This window comes from Hevea brasiliensis, chromosome 11 (genome assembly GCF_030052815.1).
Source record: "Hevea brasiliensis isolate MT/VB/25A 57/8 chromosome 11, ASM3005281v1, whole genome shotgun sequence".
Classification (NCBI taxonomy): Eukaryota; Viridiplantae; Streptophyta; class Magnoliopsida; order Malpighiales; family Euphorbiaceae; genus Hevea; species Hevea brasiliensis.
The window spans coordinates 74,746,140-74,758,981 of NC_079503.1; the positions used below are offsets into that span (position 1 = coordinate 74,746,140).

The window sequence follows — 12,842 nt, forward strand, 5'->3', positions numbered from 1 at the left end:
CACCAAACTGGACCCCTCAGAATATTCCTTTAATCAAGGGATATTCTAGGGTATCTAGGAAGGGGTATTACACAAATTCTACACTATCCTCAGAGAAGATTCACCCCTCCTACATGAGATTATGTGGCTACAACTCTAAGAGACACAATAATCCTTTAGACCTATTCTATATAGCGAGACAAATTTTGTGAACATAGATAGCCCTCGCCCGTGTACTACTTGAAGAAATAAATAAAAATACAACGAATTTTTTTTAATAGAAGAAAGAAGTTTTGAAGTTGTAAATAAGAAGAAATTTTAAATGGAATGGAGCAAGAAGATGGAAAATTGCATGCTCCTTAAGAATTTTTAATGCCTAAATTAAAAGATAATACCTTCAAATATAATGATTGTTCCTGAAAATTAGATAGAGCTTGGAAAATGAAATTGACAAAGTAATAAAGGATAATTGATTGGTTTGAGTTTTGGATTGGTTGATTGATTAATTGGTTGGATAGGACTTGTCAAGTCGCAGCATATCTTCAATATAAAGGCTCCCCTTAAAGGATTTGGATCCCTACTCCCCCACATTCCACATTCTAGCATTTACCTCCTTTTCATTTATATGCTTTTAACTTTCCACTTCTAATAAGAGCTTGTTTGGTGTGATTTCAAAACAAAAATTTTGTGAAATTCAATTGAATTTCATGTTTTATCTGTTTGGCTTAAAAAACAAATAGAATTCAATTATAGGAATTTGTTATAACTAAAATCAATTCCTATCAAATTTGATATAATTTGAAATGAATTCTACGAAACTTAAATAATATTTTGTGGACTAAAATGCCCTCATCAAAAAGTTTCCTCTCAATCATTCATCTTTTGCTATTTAATTGTTGTTTAAGATACACATGTTACAAGTATCATTATATCATTATTAATATTTTATTTGTCCTAACTTTTTAATATTTAAACTTATTATGCACTTAATAATGACAATATTCATGTTGTTATATAAATCTCCTATATTATGAGGCATGTGAATTTATTTTATATTTTTTATTATATTAATAATTTATTTATATATTTGTTAATTGTTGTGAATTTATTAGGTATAAGACTTTTTTTTTTAATTTTGTAGGAAATTATAATTTTTTAATTTTACTCTTGATGATAATTTAGAAATGAGGACAAAACAGTGAATTATATGAAATTTAATTGAATTCTACATTTCAAGTTGTCATACCAAACAATGGGATTCATTTCAAATAAATTCCAAGATTTGTGGAAGAATTGAACTAAACACTATGTAAACAACCTTTTCCTTATATTTAAATAACCACCCATAATTAATTAAATCATTTTTAGGCTCTCTAATTTAATCAATAAAATAAGATTAAGGCATATTCGCCAAATCAATCCAAATCATTGGTTGTTGATTATATCCAAAACTTTTAATTTTTGACAATTTAACTGTAACTTTTAATTTTAAAAAATTTTTATCCAAAATTCAAAAGTTAATTAGGAGATTTTGACTTTTTACACTTAGATTGCCAAGTGGCCTGCCATGTCACATTTTCTTTTTTTTTTTATTTGATTCATCCCCTCCATTTTTCTCTCTCTCTCTCCTCTTTCTTTCCCTAGTCTCCATCTCTCTCCTCTCTTCCTCGTTCTCTCTCTTTTTCTCCAAATAAAAGAGTAGGAATTTCATATTTAATAAAGCTTGATTGCTCAAAACAAAGAAAGAGATGAATCAAATAAAAAAAAATAAAAAATACGACAAGACATGCCAAATGACAATTTATGTGCAAATAGTCAAAATCCTCAAATTGGATTTTGAATTTTAGATAAAAAAATTTTAATTATAAATTTATAATTAAATTGTTCAAAATTAAAAGTTTTGGATATAGTTTATTTATTTGGCCAAAATGCCTAAAATTAATTTTACAAAAAATTAATTAAATCAATCTTAGCCTAAATTAATTTTATTGGGTGACTTTCTTTTTTTCTTTTTTTTTTTTTTTGAAAACACTTTCTAAATGTGAAACCTCTTTGGAGCAGAGGCAGGACTTTACCTTAACAAGATAAGTTTTGGAACCATTTAAGTTTTGTTTTCTATAAATAATAGAATTGGAAGAGTACACCAGAAATCGGAATACTTGTTTCGTTATTATGCACTGAAATTGACATTCAGAACGAGATCATAACAATCCAACGCATCCTTCACTTTATGCTGGAAAAGTAATATTCAACAAAACAATGTTAAAGGGCACTGCACTGCTGCTTTTTTTATGATACTTGGCAACATATTAATATCAATCAGCAAAATAAGTACAAAATTTTATCATGTAATTAATGTATTTCAGTATAGAATTTTTGTACAAATCAAATTCTTGTGTTTATATATGATGTTGAGTGATCCTATAACAAAGCTAAGGGAAAATCAATCTTTTCGAAGCTACATCATTGTGAATTTAAATTGAAATCATAAAGATCATGTGCAGATGTTGAGGAAGAGGCTGTGATGGAGAATGAAGTTGAAACCTGGTTTTCCATATGTTTATGACGGTCTTTCCTTGCCTTGAAACTCATATATGACTCTTCATTGATTTCATATAAATCATTGGCAGAAGCAGCGGAATAATCATGCTCAGACCCAACTGATGTTGAATTACACTCTTGACTTCCTCTTTCACTCTGACTTATCATCTGTATTTTATGCTCTCTTATGGCTTTAAACCTCAAGTCTTCATTGTAACTACTTGCTTCAGGGATCACATCTGGTATGCTTCGTGTTCCCTCTAGCATGCTTACCACTTCAGACATTGTTGGCCTTAGTGAAGGCGAAGCATTTGTGCATAAGAGAGCAGCTTTAATCATCCTTTCTGCTTCTACCTTCTTGAAATCAGATCCAAGTTTTTCATCCACAAGCTCCATCAGGTTTCCACTTTGCTGCAAGTGGCAGGCCTGCAATGCAAAGATAATCATAAATGAAGATTGAGATGGACCAAATGGATTGAAAAAAAAGAATCTAGGGATTGGTGAATTACCCAGTCTAGAAGGCAAGCAAATTTGTTCTCTGGCCCATAATTCATATTGTGTTTCCCACCAACAATTTCTAATGCTACAATTCCAAAACTGTAAACATCTGCTTTGTGGGTCAAATAACCCCACAATGCATATTCTGGTGCCATATATCCTCTGCATGTAAAACAATATTAGAAATTGAACACTTCTTGTTTGCTTTACAAGAAATAAAAAATAAAAACAATAAAAAAAAAGACATACATTGTTCCAGCAATCCTCGTGCTGATGTGGGTTTTTTCCTCTGTGTCAAGTTTAGCCAACCCAAAGTCAGATATTTTAGGGTTCAGATGCTTATCAAGGAGAACATTGGTAGCTTTAATGTCCCTATGAACAATTTTGAGCCTCGACTCTTCATGCAGAAAAGCTAATCCTCTAGCTATCCCAACACAGATCCTCTGCCTTGTTTGCCAGTCTAGTTTTATTTGGCAGTGTTCTGGGCCTAAGAGAAACCATTAAGGAATAATTCTTCAGAAAAATAAAACATAATCTAACTGTATATTATTTCCATTGACACCAGATTTTTACTTACCAAACAAAGCACGAGCAAGGCTATTATTTTCCAAGTATTCATATACTAGCAGTAGTTGATTTCCTTCAATGCAGCAACCATGAAGTTTGACAAGATTTGGGTGTTGTAGACATGAAATCATGCCTATCTCATTCAAAAATTCACGATTTCCCTGACTTGACTTAGATGACAGCTGCTTCACAGCAATTACAGTGCCATCAGAAAACAAACCCTGCATCCAGCCATGAAATGTTATATCCTTTTTAGAAATTCTTAACAGAAGATTTGTATTCTCAAGGGTAAATAATGGCAACACATTAGCCAACCATAATACCTTGTAAACCGGCCCAAATCCACCTTCTCCAATTTTGTTGGCAGGATCAAAATTGTTAGTGGCAGCTCTAATTTGCTTTAGGGTAAAAGAAACAGTTTGGCTTTCGAGTCCTTGAAAATCTGTCCAAAGCAGAAGTATGCCTTACAATTGTGACTTTTTCATATATAACTATCCCTGCCTCCCTAACTCTTTCAAGCATAGTAACCATTGGAAAACATTCCTAACAATAAATTGTGCGGTTTACTTATCAACACTTCAATTTTTCTTCTCAAGAAGCTAAATGAATTAATACATGGATGGAATCCATGGCCAAGATACAACATACCAGCCAACAATTATCTGCCTAGCAAGTGCATACATTTTAAATGTTTCAAGAGGTCCTACTTGTAAAAGAATTCTTCATATGTTGGACAAAGAAATTATCTCATTTCCAATTCCCAGCAACAAGGAAAGAGCAGAGTGCACAAACATGGACACTTTCCTTAAAAAATCGACATGTTTATTAACACTCTTAAGAATTGAAAGTCGAATCTAAGCCTGAACAATAAAATGTTGTCAGCAAGTTACAGAGATTCACAGGGAAGCTTGAATTTTGAGCATAGCCAAAATAATAATCTCTGAGAATCAAGCTTAAAGCAGTATATATGAAACATCTTGTTGTATTTTGTCATGAAACATGATAAATCAAGGAATAATAGTCCAAACCTTTTTGTGTCTCATTCTTTGCTCTGAAATAGCATCTCCACACAATGATACTCAATGCTAATAGAATGAGAAATGAACCTACAACTCCAACAATAATTGGTGCAATTTTTGTCTTCCCTCCTCCTGAAGGGGGTTCAAAGTCTGCAAAAGCACCAACCTATCAGACTTCAATGAACAATAAACAAGGAATAAACATCTAACCACGTAGAAACATCAAGGCGCATAAACATGAAATCCTAATTTATGACCAATTAATATTAATTCCAACCAATTTACAGAGGAAAATTCATCAGAAAAACTACTTTTCAACTCAATTAGTTCCACAATAGTAGCTCTTTTGCATCTAACAATGCTTCTCCATGATTTGGCAAATTTCTAAGGTTATTTACAATGAGGTGATTCATTATTATCAACTGCATTAGACATAATAAATCTTAATAAACATGTGTTAATGAAAGAAGGAGAGCAGTGTTAACAAGAATAAGAAAGATCACTTACTAGGATCTACTGAAATAGCTGATATAAGTGGGCCATAGACTCCACTAACAGGTACTCTTGTAGTACCTTTGCCAGCCCAAAAGAAGCGAATCTCCAAGATGTTATTTGTTACTGTAGCATTATGCTTTTCTATGACTGGTTTAGCAACACCATTAGCTTTATCTTCAATATTGAAATCCTTCTGCACTCTATCATTCTGCAACATAGCATTCATAGTTGGTATTATTGCATTTTCTTTTCTTTTATGTGAATAGCTGTGTTTTCTTTGCTTTTGGGAGTCTCACCATTCATGATGTGTCTTAAGTCCATGATGGACTAGATGTAGGAAAAAATTTCCTATCGTGGGAAAAAGTTATCTTAAACCTAGTTTATTATGAATCCATAACACAAACATGTGGATTCTGCCATGTATATATTATTTTGGATTCATGATAAATAGGATCTAGGCAAGAATTTCCATCAAATTTATGCCTGCCTTCCTCACGGTGGTATTTGGATGGAAAGAAATACTTGAAATTCTTGGTTACATTTGATCTGTTGTGGATTCAAGACACAACATGTATCGTGGAACTCACATATAAAATAAATAGGATCTACATGTTTGTATTTTGAATCAATGATAGACTAAGTATACGTAAGTTTTGAAATCCTTTTTAAAAGTATTTTGGAATACTTTCTACCACCAAACCCTATACAGTTATTTAAAACCACAAATCCCATCTCAATTTTCTACAATTAGGAAGGCTCTAGTTACCTGAATATAGATATCAAACATGCGCCTTCCGAGGCTGCTATATGTGCCGTCATTTGTGAATTGGATCTCCGCAAAGTGCAGACTCACAGTATAATCCCCATTCTCTAGACATTGACGATAATAAGCGAGCGAAAGAGGTGAAAGGCGTGCTGTACGGTACAATTCATCGATGTTTAGTGATGGCGAATTTTCAACATAAGCTTTGTTTTGGAAATCATTGTCATCCATGAAGTCTCCAGTGCTGCTAACTCCCCAGTCATCATTACTTGGATACAACAGTGCAGCACCACCATTAGCTACATCTCCTTCATATGTCTTTCCATTTATTTTCACACTGTCTCCACCACAATTAATGTACAAAGAGTGCCAATCTGCCAAGAGATAGTTAATATTAAAGGACAACTAAAGAATGACTCTTCAAGTGGAATTTTGCTGGATGTGTATTTTCTGTCACAAGAGTGAGATCTGATCCTACAAGTCTGCTAAAGCTAATTTTGTGAACTGATCAAATTGCCATGTCACTTACATTGATCACAACTAAAATTGTTTGCACAAGCTCCTCCTCTAGTTGAATCAAACAGAGGACATATTAGTATCATCATGATGTTGTGCAAGGTCAACATTATTCAGAATAATACATCAATTCTTAAGAACTATCTTAAATTTAATTATAAGCAAGCAAGAAAAGAAACTAACATGTCATTTCCCATTGAAGAACTTCTGAACAAGTTTAGACTTAGATCTCTGTTGAAATAACATGCCAAAAAAAAAAAAGTTAAGTATTTGGATCCCCACATAAAGTTATAGAATGACAAAGTCTAAAGAAACAGATATTTTGAAAAAATAGAAGAATACTAACATCTGCTTGCAAGCAGGCTGCTCAGTACTTTGCCTTGTGAAGTTATTGTAGGAAATATCCCTGCTTCCAGTAACAAAACATAACCATCTTATCAATAGTGCTGAGATTCTGGCGTACAATAATGAAGGATATGAATTTGGACTTCAAAGGAAGAAAAATCATGTCTTTCAAAAAATTAATGCATCACCATTCATGTCTGACTTCAACTGCTAATCACTCCCTAGAATGCCAAAATAAGAAAAAGAACAAGAAGCATGGACTCAATATATTGAAACTTTTAATGTTATGCATGCTACTGTACTGATGCAAAAACGAATAGTGCCAGACAACAGAGCCAATTGTTACTGAACTGAAGAGATAAGTACGTACACATTTGTTCCTTTCCTGAATAATGGTATATTTCCACTCAGAAAATTGCCAGTTAGGAAGCTGATTAAGGCAACATCAAGCAGTTAGCATCTTTCATATTGCAAAGTTACATGTCACAAATCTTGGATTTATGTTTTATTACTCACATAAATACCAATGTGTCCGTGTTTATGGCATTGGGAAGCTCCCCGCTTATTTTATTAAAACTGAGGTCCCTGTCCAAAATAACAAGATGTATATTAAATGAAAGGACTAGTGCTTCCATTAACATGCCTTATTAAAATTCGGAACAGGAAATTCTTTCCTAGACATGGTCTATCATAGACCCAAGACACAACATGTATGATGGGACCCACATGTTTGTGTCATGGGTCCATAATGAACCAGTTCTAAGTAAGTTTTTCCAGGAATGAAAATGATACTGTTTTGCATTTATTGCTTTTTTACATCTTGCTTAGAGATTAACTTAAAAAATGGCTTACAGATCAGTTTGTATGAATTTATGGCATCACAGTTTATACATCTGTAAAATCAGACATCCTAGAATACCAGCATTGCCATGCATTATGTGTACTACCAGCATTGTCATGCATTATGTGTACTAACTTAATTTTTCCAAGTGTATAGTTATTTCAAAGCAAAAATGAAAAGAAAATGAAGCATTTTTCATGTGTTGTACTTACAAAATTCGCAGTCTACTTAGTTGCCAGATGTATAAAGGGATTTCACCTGATATATTGCAACTCCTCAAAACCCTAAAATCCCACAGTAGCCATGTCAGATATAATGGTCATATGGCAACATGACTGCATTTCATGAATAGTACAGAGAATAAGTAGTAGACATACAGCCGCGTGAAGCCTGTTATGTTGCTCAGGTCAGGAAAATTTTGATTTGTGGCATTGATGTCACTAATCCTCCTGTACAGAGAAGAGCCATTTTAATTATCAATGAATAAATAATTAGATGTTGCGCTATGAGAAGCTCCTGCAAAACCAATCACAACAATTAGAACAATCAACAGATTTTACTCACAAGTCTGTTAATTTTTCCAAGACAGAAATGGAGGATGGAATTGGTCCTTCCAGTCCACTACCTTGCATTTCCCTGCATTGTGTCAAATAATCAGAATCAGTCAAGAAACTCCAAGACCCAAAGTACAAGTTTTCTTTTTTTTTTTTTTTTCTCCCCCTGCAGTCTTTTCTTTTCTTTCCTGAGCCTCAAAACCTGAAAACAAAATATAGTCCTTTGCAAGGAGGAGGATCTTACAGTCTGTTGAGTTGCTTCCAGTTTTGTATAAAATCTGGTATGCTTCCATTGAAATTGTTGTCATTTATTCGACTGCATCATGCAATAAGGAGTATTTAGATGTTAAACATTTGTCAAGTTCTGCGTATAATACTTGTAATTTCATTCCGGAAGGCTTACAAATCAGTCAAGTTTTTCAGTTCAGCAAGTTCCATAGGCAAATTTCCACTGAATTTGTTGGAAGATAGAATCCTGCAATAACAAATTAATTTGATTCTCTAAAGATAAACCAACTGTGGGAGAATAACTTAGGAGAGGAAAAAAAAAACAAAGTAGAAATGAGTATCCATGAAACTCCTTACAAATCTTCCAATTTAACTAGTTTTCCAAGCTCCCCAGGGATAGTTCCTGAAAATTGGTTTAATTCAAGGTTCCTGGTAACATAGAAAAACTCATTAAGATTGCTAATAAAGTAGATTGTTCTAAGCATTTGAACAGATTCATATCCACATAGTTATATAAGAACAAAGTTCTCAGGAGCAATAGACATTAGAATTCCAAAAGTAAATGTTGCTTTTCTTTAAAAGCTAATTCTGTAATTTTGGAAGAGAAAGAAAAGTGTGCAAACATACTTGATTTCACAAGACAGAAATTTTCTTTTTCATATCTCTTATTCCAGTCAGCAAATGCATCATAAAATTCATTAACCAAAAAGTTATGGAATAAATTATCATATAATGCTCCAAGAAATCTACATGCACTGAAATTTATAACTTACAAGTATGTAAGACTGGTAAAGTTCTCCAAATAGCTTGGTACATTCCCTGATAACCGGTTTGCAAGAAGAGAACTGCACTAATTGTCATTGTCAATTCAATAAGATTCTCTGAAAATTCAGTTAACTAAAAATGGTGATAAATAAGGAGAAAATTATATCTTACATGAATTTCAGTTGCAGTGAAGCCCATTCACTTGGTATAGAACCATTAAGGTAGTTGTAAGCAAAATCACTGCAAGCCAATAAGACTTGACCTTAAAACTCTAGAACATATTTTCCTATTTAAAAAAAATTAGAGAGGAAGTAAACATATTTAAACCCTGTTTCAAAATAACAAAACAAAAGGAAGTTAGTTCTTGGAATTACACTTTCCCTTCTCTCAAATATTTCAAATAACTAGTTTGATTATGATGCATGAACAGCAGACATTATTTGTGAAACAAGAAAGCATACACACACATACCAATGAGCTTTAGCTCATTTATATAAGAGTCATCTCCAAGGTTGTGATTTATCAAGTTCTAACTGTTAAATAAATAAATAAATAAATAAAAAAGAAGGGCACACATATATAATGTAAATGGAGAATCCAAAATCTCACATTCTCTCAAGATATGGGAGCTGGATGAGTTCAGGTGGAAGTTGTCCCGGAAGGCTGTAACGCTTGATTACCCTGAAAATCATACCAAAGCCATAATTAGTTTTTAGCACAAGGGTAAAGCAACATTTGGAACCTATACACAGAAACAAGCTTTACTATAAACCCAGCTCTTCTATAAAACTACTAAAATACCAAGACAATAATTTCATACTCTTTATTTCAAGATAAACCAATCATCACCATATTGTTTATTGTGAATCATCCTTATCTAATCCACCTACGTTTCTCTAAGATTTATGGCACTGGGCTCAGAGTAAATTTCATTATTTGGCAAATTCAGATCTCTTGACAAACATAAAGCTCTCTTCCATGAATTGCAAATATGTCAGAAATTCATTAGAGATTAAGAAACATACAGGGCCGTAATGTGGCAGGTGTTGTTCGCAAATTCACAATTGCAAGTTATATTCCTCTCAGGATCTGTTGATAGAATTGGTTGAATAATGTCTCCACAAGCATCAGCATTGAAATTCCAGTCATGAGCTCCCATTTTTTTGGTAATTTGATTTAAAGCATCCACTAGATGACATCCACCAAGTAAGAATTTAAAACGAAATTAGCTCAAGGTACAATTTTATCCATAAGCATATTAAGCACAAATCAAGAGACTATCTTCTTTTTTCTTTTTCTAGTTCTTTCTTTGATCATACCACCAAGCTACTATTGCTTATGTACTTACCTAATAACTCCACTATATTTTTTTCCTAATCAAGTAATATTCTTAAACTGTAACATAAACTCCTAATCCAGTAATAAAACTCTAACTATTGTTGAATATTGATGCAGAACTGGTTTCAAACAAGGCTAAATAGTGAAAAAGGATCTATATAGCCAACTCCAACTAGTTTGGTATTAAGACTTGGTTATTGTGTAACAGAAACTCCTAATGGTCACCAGACAGCAATTGGCAAAGACAAATTGATATTATATAACCTTTCACAATATGAAAATTTTCCTCTACTACAACAATGGAAGAAAAGTAAAAGGCAATATACTATTAACCATACCTTCATCCTGAGGCAGTATAGCAGTGACAAATCTCTGAGTCCCCAAGCAACAAAGAGCTAGAACTGATGCAATGACTGCTTGTCTAAGGAAGAACATCTTTGAAACCAAAAATATATCTAATTAAAGATTGCAAGGTATGCTCATCACAGGATTCTTCTACTAGGCAAAAATCATTACTAATATAGCATTTGATATATCATTAATTAAATAAAGAAGCATAAGTAACTTGAAAATTCAAAGATAACACCTTCAGAAAACAACAATTGAATTGACCATTGCTTGTCACTTTCCTATTGGCCTAATATCACCCTAATTGATAAGTATAAGATGAATATTAGGTAGGTGTTTGCGTTTGCTTAATTGTGTCTATTTTCTGTTATATCAAGATCTTTAACACTTTGAGACAATATGAGATATCTTATTTGACTTTCAAGTTGGGAGCAGTTAGGCTCCTAATAAGCTTAATAATTGATGTTTAAGCACATGATCTTGACTGTATTGTGAATGAAATGCCTGACTAGTCATCCTTTCTATGCATGAAGGTTCCGTACCAAGCTACTTTGACCAAATGCAGAAAAGCGCGGCATTTGGCAGTTGCTTCAATGGTTGAAATGCTCCTTTTTTTTAATGAATTAAATTAGATTATATAATATAATATTTTTAAAATGACATATGAATCTAAGACACACGGAATGGCACAAACGTAATATAAAGAAAAGAAAAAATGACAACAACACAACAATAACAACTAAGCTTTTGTTTCAAACTAGTTGGGTTGGCTATAAATAAAGGCACAAATTTTATGTGGTTCGAGAAAAAGATATCACACAAGTAAATATTACAATATCTTAAAACTCTCCGAACCCTAATTTAAGGGATGTTGCTTCCCGTGCCCAACGAACTCAATGGTTTGAGCCCATAAAAAATATATACAGAATTCTAGATATATAACAATAAATATAATATATATATTCACATTTACATATACATCCTTAGTTCTTTAATGAAATAATATATTCACACACACATGGAAATGCATTTTTATACGTGATCATATTGAAATGATGTCATGGATTATTAGGATTACAATAGATATGCAGCAAAGTTACATGGGGTGGATTCAATTCCTCAATTATATTGGGAAAGAAAAAGGCATGAATAGTGTTGTCTCCGACTTCTACCTACCATGGAACAGCTCTACCCGACTAGCCAACAAAGTAGAAGCTGATAAAATGGATGATATAGTGATGATAATCATTTTAGATAAAAGACAAACACATTTTTCTCTCTTCAAATGCTATTAGTATGCAATAGCTCTTGGTCCTATTTGATGGAATATGCTATTGCATGCCCCCAGACTCTGACATTGAAGAAAAACCAAAGCAATTCGTTCTCACCTTGAAAGTGATGTGAAGCCAAACCCGCCCATCAGCAACATCATTTTTACAGTTTTTTTTTTTTTTCTTTATTAGGGGGGAATTGGAGAGTGGTAACTCAAACTTGCAGAGTGGACACTCAATTGAATTTGTCTGATGATGAAGCTAGTGGAGGAGGGAGGGGACTGGTGGGCAATGCCCCAACCCTCCCTAACCCTCTTATAAAGCTTCCTGATGTATATATACGTATTCTTAAACATTTTTTTTTTTTTATGACAGCCCCAAGTAATTTTTTTGCTTTATTATGACATAGATATTAGAAAATACTCAATTTTTATATTTTAGATTGAGTATATTCTATTATAGTATTTTTTTTTTTAATATATAACATTAATTTTTTTAAAATATATAAATAATAAGAATAATTAATTTATTTAAATTAATTTTATATTTCACATTCACCTAGTAGGAGAACTAAAAAAATTTTTAGTGGAATCAATTACTTAATTAGTTAATTTTAAGTATATGTAAATAGTTTTATGCTTTTATATTAAATTTTTAATAATTAAAATTTGAAAGAATTATAAATAAATAAATAATTTAAAATAAATTTTAATAATCAAAATATTATTCAATTATTTTAATACATTAAAATATTAAAATCATGATTGTAAATTA

The 12,842-nt window shown here is 32.4% G+C and overlaps 1 protein-coding gene across 1 annotated transcript; it reads right to left on the reverse strand.

Annotated features, from left to right (window-relative positions):
- Nucleotides 1–2,292: 2,292 nt before the first annotated feature.
- LOC110657163 (probable LRR receptor-like serine/threonine-protein kinase RFK1) lies at nucleotides 2,293–11,014 on the reverse strand. Its single transcript, XM_021814260.2, has 24 exons — nucleotides 10,788–11,014; nucleotides 10,137–10,299; nucleotides 9,721–9,792; nucleotides 9,283–9,351; nucleotides 9,120–9,191; nucleotides 8,704–8,775; nucleotides 8,522–8,593; nucleotides 8,363–8,434; nucleotides 8,129–8,200; nucleotides 7,942–8,013; nucleotides 7,777–7,848; nucleotides 7,240–7,308; nucleotides 7,094–7,153; nucleotides 6,725–6,784; nucleotides 6,562–6,609; nucleotides 6,392–6,429; nucleotides 5,866–6,236; nucleotides 5,112–5,307; nucleotides 4,614–4,754; nucleotides 3,909–4,027; nucleotides 3,596–3,806; nucleotides 3,268–3,505; nucleotides 3,030–3,180; nucleotides 2,293–2,946 (listed from the first exon to the last, which is right to left on the reverse strand). The coding sequence occupies exons 1-24, from the start codon at nucleotides 10,882–10,884 to the stop codon at nucleotides 2,443–2,445; spliced, it is 3,111 nt and encodes a 1,036-aa protein (XP_021669952.2). The 5' UTR covers nucleotides 10,885–11,014; the 3' UTR covers nucleotides 2,293–2,442.
- Nucleotides 11,015–12,842: the final 1,828 nt, after the last annotated feature.

Bases quoted from the DNA above. Each gene is read 5' to 3' on its own strand.
- LOC110657163 (XM_021814260.2), bottom strand. From the start codon at position 10,884: ATGTTCTTCCTTAGACAAGCAGTCATTGCATCAGTTCTAGCTCTTTGT. The intron at 10,300-10,787 runs GTATGGTTAATA...GATGTCATCTAG, and splicing joins TATACTGCCTCAGGATGAAG to TGGATGCTTTAAATCAAATT. The intron at 6,610-6,724 runs GTTAGTATTCTT...TTATTTCAACAG, and splicing joins CAGCCTGCTTGCAAGCAGAT to AGATCTAAGTCTAAACTTGT.